Source organism: Hippocampus zosterae, chromosome 3, assembly GCF_025434085.1.
Source record: "Hippocampus zosterae strain Florida chromosome 3, ASM2543408v3, whole genome shotgun sequence".
Classification (NCBI taxonomy): domain Eukaryota; kingdom Metazoa; phylum Chordata; class Actinopteri; order Syngnathiformes; family Syngnathidae; genus Hippocampus; species Hippocampus zosterae.
In genome coordinates, this window is record NC_067453.1 from 20,692,789 (window position 1) to 20,710,975 (window position 18,187).

At 42.2% G+C, this 18,187-nt stretch overlaps 1 protein-coding gene across 4 annotated transcripts; it reads right to left on the reverse strand.

Annotated features, from left to right (window-relative positions):
• Nucleotides 1-473: 473 nt before the first annotated feature.
• dapk2b (death-associated protein kinase 2b) lies at nucleotides 474-17,110 on the reverse strand. 4 transcript variants are annotated; one of them, XM_052062285.1, is made up of 12 exons: nucleotides 16,945-17,110; nucleotides 16,469-16,598; nucleotides 9,100-9,321; nucleotides 7,483-7,621; nucleotides 6,147-6,276; nucleotides 6,011-6,059; nucleotides 5,900-5,926; nucleotides 5,668-5,820; nucleotides 5,440-5,485; nucleotides 1,785-1,874; nucleotides 1,627-1,707; nucleotides 474-1,505 (listed from the first exon to the last, which is right to left on the reverse strand). In XM_052062285.1, the coding sequence occupies exons 2-12, from the start codon at nucleotides 16,543-16,545 to the stop codon at nucleotides 1,425-1,427; spliced, it is 1,095 nt and encodes a 364-aa protein (XP_051918245.1). In that variant the 5' UTR covers nucleotides 16,546-16,598; nucleotides 16,945-17,110; the 3' UTR covers nucleotides 474-1,424. The 4 variants fall into 4 exon arrangements, with proteins under 4 accessions (XP_051918245.1, XP_051918248.1, XP_051918247.1 ...); XM_052062288.1 differs by lacking the exons at nucleotides 474-1,505; nucleotides 1,627-1,707; nucleotides 1,785-1,874 and adding an exon at nucleotides 2,063-4,170 and having other exon boundaries at nucleotides 5,431-5,485; XM_052062287.1 differs by lacking the exons at nucleotides 474-1,505; nucleotides 1,627-1,707; nucleotides 1,785-1,874 and adding an exon at nucleotides 4,944-5,286 and having other exon boundaries at nucleotides 5,379-5,485.
• Nucleotides 17,111-18,187: the final 1,077 nt, after the last annotated feature.

The following is an 18,187-nucleotide window of genomic DNA, read 5'->3' on the forward strand; positions in this document are numbered from 1 at the left end:
TAATACCGATTCATCTTACTGTTTATTGTGCATGTTAAATCGCTCCATGTACAGCACTTTGTATGCAGCGTTGGCTGTTTGAAAGTGCTCTATAAATACTGTTGACTTGTATATAAGACATTAAAAAGCCAACCAGGGTGTTGATGTACTTGTAACATTTTAAGAGAAAGTACTACATGTTTAAGCATGACATTGTTTCTTGTACAAATGTGATCAGGAATGTCGACTCGGGTCACTCGATGCTGCCTGCCCTCTCGGCGTGCTTGTGGCACTGGTCTACTTTGTACTGCTGCCAGACATTCATTCAGATCAGCTCCAATGTTGGCCACAATTTCTTTCAGAGCGACTGCACCCAAACAACGTGACCTTTGTGAGAGCAAATAGTGGTAACTGCTTGTCCTTGTCTGTCACAAACGTTACAAACTACAAATATAATGTGATGTCAAGAAGAAAAATAATGAAATCACATGCGCTTAGAGCAATTTTGAGGAGTTTATTTAACACCTTTTCAATGAACAGTACATAGAAGTAAACAGAGCAAATGAGTACGTTTGTGTTTAAAATGGGTAAGACGTTTGGTTGATGTTCATATGTACACCATAAATATGTTGACATTCATCATGAACAAAATAATTGCATTAAGAGCTTGCGCTGTAAAAAGTATATTACATATGTATACACTTTATCTATACATAGTTATCGCATGATTAATAATTAAAACCATCATCACAATTGCTTACTGAAATACTTTGATATTCAACATTTCAAAAACATCTACAAAACAAGACTGTACAAAACATTAGAATTCAATTGCTATATCATTTTAACATAATTGTAACTAGAAATATTCAACATTTTTTTTAAAACTATTATTTACTTCCTAGATGTGAAGAAACTAATGATTTCATTGCCCCATAATGAGGCATTCGAGGTCTATTCTGAACCCATATTTAAGTGAGCAAAAATGGCTCCTTGCCCAATAAAGCGTGAATGGAACCACATTTTGGACCAATCTCTCTGCCGCCCACCCAATAAAAAGAGGACAATCCCCCTGTCAACACTTGGCAGTTGAAGGATTTTAAGACTGCACGTCATTAGCGTAAGCTGTCTACATCAGTGACGATGACGTGAAGCAACACTGTCTCATCAGTTCCTGTTCACAATAATCGTACACAGGCAAGGAAAAAAAACAAAAACGTCAGCTCTAATTGAAAATGCTATGTAACATGCCAGAAGATAATGTGGCGGAGCTCTGTCGCAGAGACGAAAGAAGCATTCCAGAGCAGCCATTCAAACATATAGGCTTGTTCTTGATGAAGAGTAACAGCTGCTGCGTGTGTGCGTGTGTGCATGTGTGCGTGCGTGGGGATTGAATGTCTCACAACAGCAACATTGATGACGAGACCTGATTTAAGATGCTTCTTTCAGGAAGTGCTGCTTCTCTTTCTGGCCCTGGGCCGCCTCTTCAGGATTTCAATCTCTTCCTGGTCGCTTTCACAATCCCTCTGACAGAAACACACGCAAGAGTTAACACGTGCCCAAAGAGTTAACACGTTGCCTGAATAATAAAAGTGTTTCATGCAAGAATCATATGGGTTTGGAAGAGACCAACAAAGTGATTCTTACCCCATCCTCCGCCGGCAGTTTGTGGCCCTTCTTCATGATTCTTGTTAAGTGGTTGCACAGAGCCACGATCCGGAATGAAAGCTGTAAAAAGGAATCATGAAATGGAACAATTAATGATTTGCTGCCAGATGCTAATCGGATGCGATCTCAAGCTTTACCTTCCACCTTCGCCTGGCGTACTGCCTCTTGAAGTTCTCTAAATTGACCACTGACAACCTTTTGACCATAGCTTGCCTGGTATTGTGAGGCTGTGGAAGAAAGACATGACAATATAAAAAAAAGAAACGTTAGGTGCACATTTCTTCACCCTTTCATGCACCCTGTGACCTGATAACATGATAAGCTGTCCACTGTAGTGACCGCTGTCCCTGAAAGGGTTCAAATCTGATGAATACAAATAAATTGAAACATGGACAAACATACAATGAAAACATACTACTTTTTAAAAATGTTTACTTCAGGAATTTAAATGCAGTCGATGTTTTCGCAAAGTCAAAAAGTGAACATTGTTTCTCTCTGTAAAGATAACAGAATCACAGAAGCATCTTGCAAGCATTGCAGATAACATCCGATACAGTACTTAAGTTTTGTTTTTAATATTTTGAGAGTTTTCCCAAAATAAAGACAAGAAATAAATAACATTTCAATAAACCGAATGCATAAATAAATAAACAATATCTTCATTAAAAAGTGCGCTTTACAAATGAGGAGAGAAAAAAAAATCACAAATCAACATCATGGCAAAGTGCGTGCTGATTTACCAACACACAGTCCTAAATCATAAAATGGAATGAGAAATAAATTCAACATGTGATTCTAAGGCATTCCTTGGAAAGACTGGCTTGACACTTTTTGTATTCAGAACACAGTGAAGCCATAAATAATTGAGAACACAACAGTCATTGCCTCCACTTGCCAAAATTCAAACCAAATCATGCTTGCTTAATACATCTCTGAGCTAAAAAAATAATAAATGCGCTGGGGCATGACACCAATGTTCTCCAATAAATCTGGACATTGTTGGCCACGTTTATGCCCTCAAGTGCTGTTTGTACGCCCCATAGGTTTTTGTAAAGGCATGCTTGGATGAGTCTGGTGTGAAAGACCCTGACCTCAACCACATCAAAATAGTACAGTATAGTGATGACTCTGTATTTTTAAACTCAGCTCAAAACAACATAACACATCATGAAATTCAAAATAATATACCCTTAATGTGTGCTGTTCATGCTGGTGAGTCGTTGCCACTGTAGCGTGGGCACGAGCACCCTGAAGTTATCAAATTCAACTTATTGTAATTTATGTTGATCTAAAATGATTATTTATTGACTACAATTAATGTATGCTTGTTCAGATATCGACAAGTGTCTCCCTGAGAGTATATCAACGTTGTGTTCTGCTAAATAGGCTCAGATTTTCACTCTGAGCATTTGGGAGTAAATTGTGATGAGATCAACATTATTTCAGTTTATACTCTGCAAAAAAAAAGTCAAGGGGGGGTAGAAAACTTTGTTCGCATCTGTGGTCCCCCGGCGCAACTGCAACTAATTTAGTTATCACAAGGCCCAAGCTTGTTCCCTCGTGGGCTAGCTTGTGAGCTAGCGCCTCTCATTAATCATTTAAAATCGACAGGGTTGTCAACAAATCTCTTTTCTGTGGCGTTTCAAATTAGAAGACATATTTAATTTCATTTTACGAGGGGTAGGCTTTGCACCGCGGCTTGAATCTCTCCAATTAAAAACGATTTAATACGTATCACGGGTGCAATTCGATTCAATGACTCCACAAGTAAAACAAACCCATTCAATTCGATGCACTCACTTTTTTTCTCATGAAAATTGATTTTTCAATTCAATTTTTTTTTTGTTCCAGCCATAGTTTTTCAGTTTATACTCTGTGACATTTATAAATAAAAATAATGAAAATAAAATGTCTCTTTTCTCATTCATTTGGCTCAGCTGGGGGGTTTTGAGCCCTGGGATCGAGCTTTCCTTGTTGCAGCAGCTCCTTCAGCGCTGTGTGCAGACTGCTGCCGTGAGCTGCCGGTGGATCCAGAGAACGAACTACCTCCTGCAGCCACTGCAGCTCAGAGTTCAGCTCATGCCTCAGCGCTTCCAGTTGACTCTGCCTCAGCTGGTACTTCTCGCCAATGGTTTCCAAAGTGGTGCGCACGCCCGTCAGGTCTGCCCGCAGCAGCCTCCTGGTGGCTTCCACTTTACGATACTCGTAGCGGACTTGGGAGAGTTGCTTCCTGGTGGTTTCGCTCTGCTGTTTGTACCAAACTTCTTTGTCGTCGTAAACGGCAAGCAATGCTTCCAGGTCACTTTGCAAGGTATGCTGGGCTCCCGCCACTTGCGTCACTTCAGTCTCCATCAGACCGAGGTCCTCCACCACTCGGGTGAATCGTTCAAAGCTGGCGTAGGTGTTGTTGGGGATCATGCTGAAGTGGGACTGGGTGTCGTATTCCTTGAGACACTTGGTCTTCAGCAGCTCAGCTTTCCGCTCAGTGTCTGGGGCGGGGCTCCCCGGCGTACACCCACGGGACTTCAGACACAAGGATGGAGGAACACCGAGTCAGAGGTTGCCTCAAAATTGGAGCACCACAACACACGCAGTGGCGATTCCCCAGTAGATGTGGTTCTGTAGGATTAGTGTGTGAGCTGACAGCATGACACGCATATGCACAACAAAGAACAGCAAGAACATGCACTTTGGAAAACAGTGTTGGAACACATTAATAATACCATGAAATGAAAGTACTCCAAAAGTACTTAACCCTTTCAGGGACAGCGGTTACTACAGTGGATAGCAGGTTACAGGGTGCATGAAAGGGTTAAGCATCCTCTGTGTACAGTATTCAACTATTCTATCGTGGCTCTGTTGCATTTCTTTTCCCCTGTGTTTTTAATTCTTTTAGGCTCAGCAACTCAAACTGTTGCTCGAAAGATTTTTGGCCCTTTCGTATTGATTAGGAGTTTTAGGCATTATTTTTCCTAACATTCACTATGTTTTTGTACACAATTGTCATGAAAACAGGAGGAACATATCTCTTTGCAGAAAGTGGTCAGGCAGAACTTTTACTGGCCACTTTACTGGTGCAACTGAACGAGGATCAAAGATTTTTGGCTTTGAACAAAATGCAGAGGCTTGAATTTAACCGCAAAGATAATGTCATCTGATCATGCTTTTTAATTGTGTTTTTAACCCTTTCAAGGACAGCGTTTACTAAGGACGGCTTATTATGTTACAGGGTGCATGAAAGGGTTAACTCATTCACTCCCAAAGACGTTTTTAAACGTCTTTTCAGACTCAGTCTAGAATTGGCTGGTACTGAATGAGTTAATATAAATGTATAGCGTCTACATAGGTTCAGTGCTTAAGAAGTCTAGTCTCCATGTGTACATGCTTCACGAAACATAAAAAGTTTGTATCCGTTATTGTTGTAATTTGCTTTATACTTGTCTGACTTATGCCTCCGCCACACTTGTTTGGTAGAAGTTTGTGACCTGTTGATCACCTCAATAGGTAAACACAATTCATTGAGATACCCTTTACAATTGCAACTCATTACATTGTGCAACTGTACCTCATAAAGTGGTCCCGTTATGTCCATGCGCACCTGTGTTGACCCTTTGATGTATTAATTCAAATCACATGCTGCTTTACAGACACGTGCTACAATACAATATAAACCAAGTGCGCGCGCACACGCACGCGCACACACACACGCGCGCGCACACACACACACACACACACACACACACACACACACACACACACACACACACACACACACACACACACACACAGTACCTTAATCCACGGATGGTTGAGTGCATCCTCTATGCTCATCCGTTTCCTAAAATAATGAAAATGCAGCTGAGTAAATACCCTCGAGCACAAATGACGCAAACCCACTTAGGATCACGCTCGGCTTAACCAAACAGGTTCGGTTTCAATTCCTGGAGGTATAATACAATGGGAAAACACACGATTGTGAAACTGCAAGTCTTTCAATTGTGAGTGGGGCTATTGTTGCACCTTGTGTCTTTCACCAGCAGCTGTCTGATGAAGCTCTTGGCCAGCTCGCTCGTTTTGCTGAAGAACTCCTCGTCAAATTCGTAGCTCATGGCTGAGATGTTCCCTAACGTTTCCTGCTTTGTGTCGCCGAGGAAAGGTGACGCGCCACTCAGACTAAAAAAGAAAATACGGCAAGTGAGAATTTCCTTAATCATCTCTTCTTGGTACTTTTAAGTTGAGTTATTCAACTCACAGTATATACGTGATGACTCCAATGCTCCTGTGAGAAGACGGTACAAGGAAAGGTCACATTATGCTGACCACTAGTCCACTTTGTTGCCATGAAGCATCTTTCAAAACTCACCACATATCTGCCTCCAACCCCAGAGGCTCATAGTTGACTATCTCCGGAGCTGGAAAACAAATAACGCCAGCGCATCACAAACATTAGGAGACTTTTTTTTTTTTGGTAGCAGCCATCACCGAATAAAAACACTCACCGACAAACTCAGGGGTTCCAAAAATGTTTTTAAAATCTGCTCCGTCTTCTAACTTGTGTGCTAACCCAAAGTCGATGACTTTGATGCGCGGAAGAGGAACGTTCCTGTCCAGTAGCATTATGTTTTCAGGCTAAAGAACAACAAAAGTAGTTGTCAAGACACAACTTTACAGTGTTGGTAATGGTATACACATATTGAAAACAGCACAAAATACCTTCTCCAAGGGCCCTCTGATGCAAGCATTAAAAAAACTAAACAAAACAATGCAATGATTACTTTCATAATGATGACTGATTGGTACCCATTCACTGGACTCTTCGTGAAACAATTGAAAATTTAAAATCTCAACCATTGTGATTATTTTTAGTTTAATTTACCTTTCAAAACATCTAAGGACACTTGAGTGTAAAAAAAAGCAACATGTAGAAGCTAAGTACTACTTACTTTCAAAGTGTAAAATAATTGTTTTTTTATCGAATATTCAAATGTGTTGAGTTGGTGAATTTGGGGTTTTCATCGCTCCAAAGTATAAAAATTAGGATTATTAACATGATGCTGAAATGTTTCGTGCAATTTCACTTTTATTAGCATTATTTTTATTTGCTGATTAGAAAATCACATGTTGTAGTTCTATTGCCTCATCATGAGGTGTGCAGGGCACATTTTTAACACACTGTAAACTACCAAATATGCCAAAGAGGGATTAAACTGTTGATTTTGCAATAAAATACAAAAGCATCACTCTTGCAACGTGCATTGAAGATTAACTTGAAGGCTACAGGTTTTGCTTTAACAAAAATACCAAAGGTTTCAACCTTTTTCACCGAATGTGTAAAACGGCAAGCGCAAGTCACTCTTGCCATTTGCAGTAACACTGCTGCCAGTGTTAGCTCAGAAGGACATAGGGCTCAAGATGAAGTGGAAAGTGACACGACACATGCTTTTTATTACAAAGACGTGAGATGTGATTTACTTCTCGAATAATAATCCTCAGGAACATTTTGAAGGACTTCATCTAGCAAAATGGGACAATTTTCCCAAAATCATGCTTGAACCAAGTTCAAAATGGCAACCCCCCAGACAAAACGGTGACTGACAGCGTGTAGCGTGGGCGACACTGCTCTTCGAAACAGATGCGATAATCTTGTGGTGTTTATATCTGAGAGTCTGGACAGCTGCCTCCGAAAACAGGAAGGAAGCTTGGGTCACGATACCCTCACAGGCCTTACATCAACCATATTTCACATTGTGGTTGTATGTACACTGCTTACGTGTACATACAACCACAAGTTTTTTTCCCTCCCCCGCACACATGAGATACGTGAATATGTTGTACCTTTAGGTCAAAATGTGCAATCCTCTTGGAGTGGAAGTACTGGACACCATCCAGGATCTGTTTGATAAACTGAGTGGCCTCTTCTTCACAAAGCGACTCCTTGCGAGCCAGGAAGTCGAACAGCTCTCCGCCAGAAACGCTGTGACCCATACACACAAACAGACACACACAGTGAGTCATGCAGCAAGCCCTCAAACATTATCTGAGTGTGTTCTCAGGATCGGGATGCGCTCAATTAGCATGCCTGGGATTGCTTTGGCAACAACACTGCACTTCTTGCAGCAGGATTTTTTTTTAAAAGGATTGATGAAAAGCTCCAAATACAGAGCGTCCTATCAGCAGCTGGTAGCACGCCAGAAAAGGCACATTGAATCCACGGCGGAGTTTGTGACGCACTCTGTCACGTCACGCGGCTGACAAAAGCCGTCAGATGCTAAACTGAGCATTCACAGTTAGTTTCTAATCGGGTCTTCCGCGTTGCCAGGGCGGCAGACTGGGCCCCTCTTCACTGAGGGCTCTATTCAAAATGAGCATTATTGATTCTGTGAGAGACATTCGGGCACAGGAATGAGCGCAAACAACAAACAAGGACACAGAAACTCACTGACCAAACTGACAAGCTTTTGGCAAACATAAAATGAAAATGCCAAAGTACAGTTTGAGTTGGCTTTAACAAGTGTGTTGTAGAAGACCACAGATAACAACACTGCACATTCCAAAAACATACGTCAGGTTAAATATAAAATATATATTGTCCATAAATGTGAATGTGAGTGTGAGCAGGGGGTTGGAAACTTCATTCAAACGAAATTTTAAAAAAGGAAACCTTTTTAAAACTGACAAAAAACAACTCATCTCGTTGTGCTAAAATACACAATATATCTACTTTCAAAGATCTTGTCACAGGAATCCCACAAGGTACAATCTTGGGTCCAATTCTGTTTTGTCTTTACATAAACATCACTACAGCATCGGTGAATTAGCATCGTTTGGAATTAGCGTCGCAAAAAACACAGAACTGAGTTTTTGCGCAACTTGCTGACATCATGGGTGATTCAAGAATGGGGACGTTACATTTTTCCCCAGAAAAATACAAAACATAACTGCAATGAATCCCATGATGACAAACTAACCTTTAAGGCCTGTGTAACATGCTGATATCTCAAATGGCTGAAATTGAATTAGTACTCAATCTCAGGGGCACTCAATTTTAGAGGTTCCATTGAATTGTGATTTTATTAAAAAATAGCAGCTCAGAAATCCAGTGTGAATTGCTATCAACACACATCGATTCCAAAAATGAAATGAATTGAGGACATCTAATAGCATAACTTATTTTGACATTGCCATTCAGCCTGTGACGCCACCATTTGGTACCACTCAGTTTCTATCTAGAATCATTCCTTTGAGCCCGTCACGGAACAAATCCGACACATTAGAACCGATGAGGGTTTGGAGTGAGAAAAACAATACGGCAACTGTCCCAAATAACTTTCAGTCATGCACCATAAAACTTGAATAAGGTTTATGTGAATGCTTGACTCACACAACTGCCAATCTGAAATAGCCCACGAAAAAAAAAAACTGCAGTTGAGCTAAGTTGTGTTGTGGACTCACAGCTCAAGGACAAGCACCACGTCCGTGCGATTCTCGTAGACGTCGTGAAGGGCCACCACGTTGGGGTGCTGGAGCTGCTGCAGGATGTCCACCTCCCTCTCGATCTCCTCGCGCCGCACACCGCGCCTGCTTGCCCGACTCTGTCGCTTCTTGACGAACTTGGCGGCGTACTCGACGCCCGTGCTCTTCTCCGTGCAACGCTTGACCACTGCAAACTGACCACTGTGGAAACAAAATAATGATCGTTTTGGCCTAATCAGATTTCAGTCTCTATGTGTCGACAACGGGACCGTTACCGATCAGATTTCAGACTGACTCGGGTGGCCCTGGATGACATTAGCATTTTTTAGTCCTATGATTGTTGTTCAGAGAAATACTTAACACACATGTAAAGGTGCAGCGCTTGCAAACGCATCCGCTAACAAAAATCAGCGAAGCGAAGATACCAAAAGTAGCTAGCCAAAATGACGAAAAGAATGTTACATTGACAACTTCTGAAACAGACGACTTGAAAAACATTTGAAAGATTTAATGGTAAAGAAATAAAAATAGGTTTCTATTAATTAGTTAAAGGAAAAAACATGTTTAAAAACATGTTTAAAAGTCTTTAATCTAAGATATAGGGAGTGGTATTTTTTTAACCTGGATTTAAAAGCATACTGACTTCACTTCGCTTGGCATCTTGGGAACAGTTTAAGAGCTAAATGCAGCTTCACCACGATCGTGGTGTTGTCACTGAAGGCTCAGGGGCCAAACGAACGTCCCCCCGACGGAATAAATAAAAAATATTTTCACCGCCAGAACCCGCTAATGCAATCCTCAAGCGTCAACAGGATATAGTCGAGGGTGAAGGCAAACGTCTGGAAGGATGAAATATTGCGGTATGATGCATCACTTCCCGTTTGAGAACAATCACTTGAAGCCGCAAGTGAGGGCCAAGATTCTGTCCTCCGACTTGAGCTAACTTCCTGCCAAGTATCCAACGATTCGCACCCTAAAGATTTCACAACAGAGAGAGGATGGTCTGTTCGGGCTGCGTTAAGTTTCTTATCAAACCCGTCCTTCACATTCCAACCAAGTTTTAATATACAGCATGTGGCAACTTAAGCATCTCTGCCTTTTTTATGTGGGGCAATGGATCATAAACCAAAGATCATTTACGCTCCTTTACAGGGGCGACATACATGGTGGCCGGGGAGGGGGGGGGGGCACATCTTGTAAATTTCCCCCCCCCCACCCCCATTTACCTATGGGACACTAAGGACGGAGCTCCAGGAATTCTGCCTAGCAACAAGTGGCGTGGCAAATATGTGATGAAAAAAATAATAATTTTGTTGATCCGTTGCTACAGATGTGCTCGCAATATGAAACGGAGGTAAAATAACAAGGCCTGGTTTTCTACATACTGTATTTAAGTTGTCCATGATACAAGTGCGCCTTATCGTCCCTATGTCCACTGTTATCATCGTTATCTGCTGAGCTAAGAATAACATGCTGTGCACCTGTCATCTCTTCACCGCTACAGAGAAGAAGAATGTCTCCAGGGCTGGGGAGAGACACATCAACCAAACAACTACTGTATGTGCACATGGAAGATTGAGAGGACATATTTGCTTGTTTTAATTGCTGGTAACCGCATAAACCTCATAAACTCTTCTTCACTATTTTGTCATTTTTGGGACGGCGCTTTGCTGTATTCGGTTATACCCTTTGTCTGGAATAGTTCTTTAATCACACGTTGGGGCAGGCAAGCAAATTCACACTGGACAGCTCATCGAGCCTCTCATGCTTTGGTAGGTGACATGAAAAATGATCACTTTTTGTCATATTTGTTAAAACAGTCATGATTTGACAGGAGTGCAAGGTAAATTTCATCTGTGACGAAATCAGCCATCTCTGGCCCAAACTTCTGCCTTTAATTTGATGTAGAAGAAATCAGTGAGTCCAAAGAAAACAACACATTAGAAACTGAAGGCATGTTTTACGAGGTGTCAATCATTTGTCACACACACATCACAGGCACTTAGCCCAAATTTACCACGGCGAGAGTAGCTGTTGTGAAGGATATTTTTAATCATCCATCCATCCATTTTCCAATCCACTTATGCTCACAAGGGTCGTGGGGAGTGCTGGAGCCTATCCCAGCTGTCTTTGGGCAGTAGGCGGGGGACACCCTGAACCGGTTGCCAGCCAATCGGAGACGAACAACCATCCGCGCTCACACTCACACCGAGGGACAATTTAGAGTGTCCAATCAGCCTGCCATGCATGTTTTTTTGGAATGTGGGAGCAAACCGGAGTACCCGGAGAAAACCCACGCAGGCCTGTTGAGAACATGCAAACTCCATATCAAGAGGCCGGAGCTGGAATTGAACCCGATACCTCTGCACTGTGAGGTCGACACACTCACCACTGGTCCACCGGGCCGCCTGTTTTTATTTTGGTGCTTGAAAGTCCCTTCATGTGAAAATATTTAGTCTCCTACCTTTATTTTTAAGAATACGCGTGTGAGTGTGTGTGTGTGTATGTGTGTGTGTGTGTGTGTGTGCGTGCGCATTGTTGAAATGTAATTTCTTATATTAATTTTATGAGATAATATTCTTTGAAGCATTAATATTAAACACACCGTGTGATGCTCTTGGCAGGACTGAAAACATTTGAAAATTCGGATAAATTGTTCAGGAAGTGAATTTCTCTCGGTTGGCCACTCTGTGGATGTGAACTTTAGCGCGGGTGCAGCCAAGAAAAAAGATTAAGGTTAAGGAAAGTTGGTACCAAATTTAGGGGACAGATTTTTACACATGACATATTCACCGACAGGCCAGCGAAGACAAATCATGATCAAATTCCGGGCAGATAAGATTGCACGATCGGATGGAGGAGCTGAGGAAGAGGACAGGGTGTAGAATCCAGTAGATGATAACAACTCTTCTTCTAAGTGTGAGAGGAGACAGATGAAAGAACGTGAATTCCGGTATACTCCCTCTGCTTGTTCTGTTCACGGGACCCCTCGCCCCCCTTGAGACCCGACTGATAAGTTGACCCAAATTCTAGTCAAAGGCAAGATCATACGTGTACTCTACTTGTTATAAAAGTGCCTGTGGGAAGCAATTCTCATGTGCCCTGTGTGTCACAATTACAAAGAGGAAGTTCTTTTATCTTGGTGGTGGGCCGAAATGTGAATCATGTCATCGGGTACAGTGAAGTATAGAGAGGAGAAACAAAGAGCGCAGCGATGCCGCAGGTGGTATTCCGCAACGGGCAGGGCGTGCCGGCCATTTTAGCCTTAAGCTAGGCCGCCGGGACAGAAAGTCGCTTTTCATCGATCGGTTTTCCCACATCCAACAGCTGAAGGTCATTATCCACAGCCAAGGTCGGGGGAATGTGTGGACAAGTGGCGCCGGTCTTTTAGTTTGACACATTTCTGAGCCCAGTAACATCGCAGGAGCCACGTGACGCACGCGTATGCATAATTGAACAAGCCGAGTTGCAAACTGGATGAGTCAACGATGGGTTGATGATGATAGACGGGATCGCATTTCCAGTTTGTGTGACTCCGTCATGGAGGTTTTTGAGTTTTGAGTCACTGCTTTGACAATTGACGGGCTTACGATAATGTTAATTACATTTCTCATAACTGGGAGTGTTACTTGAGGTCAGCGCTGTGTTCTTATTTGTATTAAAATTAGCATCATTATTTTGGTTTTATAATTAGAGATTCTTTCAACTGTTCAACTTTGTCAAATGAATTGGAGCTGTGTTGGGAATTTTTTTAAATTTTTGATTTATGTCAAGTCACATACTTTTTATGATTTTGGGGCGTTGAAAAGAACATACTGCAAATAGTCTTTTAATTTTGTGCTATTTAAATTTGGTTCCTTGTGAATTAAACAGACACACAATTTAATATGTATTATTCATTCTTATGAGATTTTTTTACCCAATTTGCAAAATGAACATTTGCTGAACATTCTTTTCCCCCCCGCCCCTCATTTAAGTTGTTTTTTTCAGCATTCAGAAATTGTATTTCTTATTCTTATTTTAGTGTTGAAAGGGAAAAGACAGGGGTTCGCATTCCGCATTCTACAGAATGTCATTTCAGTCTCCTCATCAAATATATTTTTTGTCAAAGATGCACATTTTGTGGGGGAGGGGCAAAGGGAAACCACCTTAAATGGTTTGACTTGAGGAAGAGGTCACAAAAGCGCCTTGCATGAGGTGTGTCCGTGTCAGATTCTGCTGCCAGTTATGGGAGGATCTCCATTGGACTTGAACAGAGGAATGAGCAAAAGGTCAACGAAGAGTTCCCTCAATTGTAAACACATTCCTCATGCAGCAAGAATGGCTCCTAAACTGACTACGTGTTCTGGATGACCCCCTCATGTATTGTGTAAATCCCCTCTTCTATTTACCATTTTCCTGTCACCCCCCACCCCCCTCCCAACGTCAACATACCCAGTGCGGCCTCAGCCGTCTTCAAGACTTCTTGAAGACTGAAAACATTTCCCTTGGCTGCAATTTACACACATTGGACTTGTTTCATTGGGTCAGGAACCACGCAGAGAGAGAAATGTCATTAAAATACTCAGACAAGTTTGTTTTGACAATGCGTCAACGAGTTCTCAGTAAAACCACTGTGTTGCATGTCATGTGCAGCCAGCAGCCACAGCATGACGTACCCCTGCAGAAAACGACGAGACCCAATATAAGAGCTGTATGGAAATAAAACGATAGCAATATTCTGTTCCGATGGAAAATGCACAATATCATATCATCAATTGTTTGAACTCATAATATGCCACAAGATGCACTTGCGTTTTCATTCCCTTCAGGCTAACTTACAATTGTTCAAATCCCACCACCATGAGTTACCATCTGTCCCAATACGCTTGTCCACATAAAAACATGTTGGTCTCTTGAGGATGTGGCTATACGTGCTGTCGGAAATGAAAGGAAGTCATGCGCATGAAAACAAACGCGCATCCTCCGCGTGAGCATGTCAACATACTAAAAATACTTGACCAAAAAAAGTATAGGATGTTCTGGCCAAATATCGTCCGTTGTTTTGTTGACTCTGAACACATTCTGGCGTGTATTATTCAATTATTATGTTAAATCAGTGGTTCTTAACCTTGGTTCAATCGAACCTCAGGGGTTCGACGGAGCCTCTGCCATGGAGGTTAAGACACACGCGACTCAACATGTTAATTCGTTATGACATGCCCACTTGGCCATCACTGGCTGCAGATGATCACATGACATTGTTTGTCCAATCAGTGCTGCGGGAAATTTAGTTCGCTCAGTAGTCAACGTGCGACCGTTGTGATACTATGTCGTACAATCCCCAAAAAACCAAAACGTATACTTAGCTCTTGAAATTTTACTTACTCTTTTTTGTTTTTAATAAATGCACGTTTTTTTATCTTGAATTTATTTTTTAAAAATCAATTTATTTATTTTTCACTCATGAAGGGTTCGGTGAATGTGCATATTAAGTGGTTGGGTTCGGTATCTCTTAAAAGGTTAAGATTCACTGTGTTAAATGCTTGTCGATCTTCACTGTGATTATCGAGCATGTGAGTATCGCTATCGATTTGCCTACCCCTATTCTAAAACTTTATCAGAAAAAAAACACAAACCAACCAATAATTGCAAATCCGCAGACCACCGCCTCATCCAAATATACAAAACAACACTTTTGCCCACTATGACTACTATACAACGGAACTTCAAAATTTGACTCCTCTGACACTCGAGCCCACGATTCCGTCAAAAGTGGGACAAGGATCAAGGGGTGTACACGCACACCAACATTGAGCTCAATTTAAGCACTCTGCTCTCTTAGTATATTCAAACACGACTGCCAGTTTCTTTCCAGTTCGTCCAGTGTGTCTGGGTGTGACAACAGACAGCAAACATCGGGTCAAGAGGACCATTTGGACTACTGGTGAAATGTTGAAAGGCTTTTCCTCTCCCTCCCGGTCAATCTGTCAGTAGGAAAGATTTCTGTCAGTGCTAAATGGACTCGCAGGTTCCTCACATGAGACTGGGCGCTGCCAACTTTCTCCTCAGCCGCCAGTTGTAGTCTGTCCTATAATCGAGTGGGTCTGCCCAAATCTCACTCAGCACAAGGATCCTCCACCCTCAGGTGGGGCTCGTTCACATGAGGCCACTCATCAAATCGTGACTTGTTGCGCTTTTTGCCCTTAAGACCTGCTCTCACTCAAACGCGGGCAACACTCCCAAGTTTTACAGGGCCGCTGCTCACACGCACACACATTCTCACTCTTTCACACTCACTCACGCATATGCTTGTACGCACACTTACAAACACACACATGGCATTGTCACACACTCATTTGCACTCTCTCATATATTCTCTCTTTCAGCCACACGACTCAACACGCATTTCACACACTCATTCCCACACTTACACTCACACTCTTTTACTCTCACGCATACCTACACTACGACATATACGCACTCTCACAGCACACACACACACACGTAAGAGGGAGCACATAACTCCTACTCTGGCATCCCTTCACTGGCTCCCCATTCATTTTAGAGTTATTTTCAAGATCCTCCTCTTTGTTTTCAAATCACTGAATAATCTCGCACCACCTTACCTCTCTGAGCTCATCCGCCCCTACACACCTGCCCGGCGCCTCAGGTCTGTGGACCAGACATTATTAGAAGTACCAAGAACTAAACTGAGGCTCAGAGGGGATCAAGCCTTTTCTGTTGCTGGTCCCTCTCTCTGGAATGACCTCCCACTGAACATTCGACAAGCCTCCTCGCTGCCCATCTTCAAAGCCCTCCTCAAAACTCACTTGTATTCTTTGGTGTTCGACTCAGCATGACTTAGATTTGTTCTTGGTTTTACCGTTTGGTGCTTTCTACCGCCTTTATTACCGATTTGTCTTACTGTTTATTGTGCATGTTAAATTGCTCCACGTACAGCACTTTGTATGAAGCGGTGGCTGTTTGAAAGTGCTCTATAAATACTCTTGACTTGACTTGACACAATCACACACAACCAACACTTTATATACACACACAATTTAACACACTCTGACATATACATACACACACACTTATACACACAATCAATGCCTTATATTTACACATACACACATATTCACTCTCACACGACACACACGCACTTATACAAGCACAAAATCACACAAATCTTTCTCTCAGACGCACTACCACACACACTCTCACATTAGACTCACTCTTTCACAAACACACGCACACACACACACTCACACACACACACACTGGAGCAGCAGTGCATCAAGAGCCGAATGCCACTCCTCCTCCTAAAGTGTGAACGACTGAATTGAAAGAAGTTGACTGCACTCACCTCCCCAATTCCTCCCCGATGTCATAGAAGTCCTCCACAGCCTGCTGCTTGAAAAGCGCCATGCCAGGTGTCCTCATTGATATGGATGATCTCTTCCACACAGTGTGTGCGCTCCACTAAATCCACTTTCCTGCACACACAAACATACACGAAGGAGTGACTGCTGTTGGTCTCTCACTGTGCATGTCCCGGCTTGCTACAAGAAGCATTCCATCTCAGAGCCGGACCCACTTTCACTACATCATGGGAATAAATTATCGAGCATCCAATTCACAAAAGTGCCGAGCAGCATCAGTGGAACAGTTTTTCAGAGGCTCGGAATGTAGCAGGATTATGAGGAATAAAAGGAGCTTTGGGGATAATTGGGGCAGGTTAGCCAGATTCTGTTCCTTGTTATGACAAAATTTGCTTTGTAAATATAGGGCAAAGGCGTACTGTTAGTGGTGGAAGTGCTGCTAATGTATTCATTGAGGTACCTTGTATGAGATGCAGAGGTTGCTCCGGTGTCCTCACTCAGCCTCTTGTGTTGTCTGTCTTGTGTCACGCCATGGCAGTAACATCACACTTTTGTGTGACTCCAAGTCCCTCCCACTGATGCTTCCTCTTATGAAAAGACCCACGAGAGGAAGCGTCCTATCGCAGCAATATAACCGCTTTTACTCACAACACAATCAGTCATTTGAATTTTATTCATTACCACGTCTTGAACAGAATGACAAACTACGACGTACCTTTCGCACTGCAACAATAAACAGGTGAAGGGAATTGTATTCGGAAGTGTGCAATAGAATGCTGACAAAAAAAAAGAGCAGCAGAAAGGGAAAAACATGTATTGGAATTGATCTTAGTCTTTGTAAAGTGGCAACTGCTGGGGGGAAAAATATCACCCAATGTAACCTCTTTCTTGGAAAATGTTAAGGGAGCCCTGCTCTCATCCTTTTCATTTCCATGAGTTTGAAATTCAAACCAAAAACAATGTCACATTAGTCTGGCGGACATCATAAAAAAAAGAGACAGCAAAGAAATCTAACAGCATTTCCCGTTCAAAAAACGGCTATCGGAACAATACGCATAAACAGAAGCCAAGTGAGGAGGAGACACCTGTTGGCATCTTGTTCATAGGACCAAGCCCAACATTTGTTTCTTTCAAACGTAATAGCGGTGTTCAGATCAAAAAGTAAAATCATCTCAAAAGAAGAAAAAGAAGAAATGTGCCACTAAATGACTTCAGCCACAAAACAACGTTTTCATCTGAAAACGAAAAAACAGGTAAACCGCGTAAAAATAAAACACAGAATGCAAGACAGACCAGAAACTCGGCAGTGCAGACATGGAATAAAACTACAATCTGCACTGCCATCTTGCGAACATGGAATGAAACTACATCGGCAAGAGTGCCCCCCCCCCAAAAAAAAACAGTCCCAGCAGCTACTATCGTCCAGCTAGAACTGTTTGGGGTAATGTGTTTTTTTGGGGGGGAGGGGGGCGTAAAGACAGTTTTGTAACATGAGTAAAGTGTTCAAGTTGATGAAAGGAAAAAGCACTGAAGTCGAGGAAGCACTGGCAAAACAATCAAGATAAATCAGGTGTCCTGGCCCAAACATTTTTTCCCGTTTAAACAGGTTGTCATCAAACAGTATTTTCTTTTAAGTTAAATTAAAATCGGTTCAAGCATGCCAGAAACGGTCCACACGCATATCAGGTGTGTGACCTGGTCAC

Bases quoted from the DNA above. Each gene is read 5' to 3' on its own strand.
- dapk2b (XM_052062288.1), bottom strand. From the start codon at position 16,545: ATGAGGACACCTGGCATGGCGCTTTTCAAGCAGCAGGCTGTGGAGGAC. The intron at 9,322-16,468 runs GTGAGTGCAGTC...TTGTTTCCACAG, and splicing joins ATCGGGGAGGAATTGGGGAG to TGGTCAGTTTGCAGTGGTCA. The intron at 4,171-5,430 runs GTGTGTGTGTGT...TTGTGTCTGAAG, and splicing joins CGTGGATTAAGGTACTGTGT to TCCCGTGGGTGTACGCCGGG.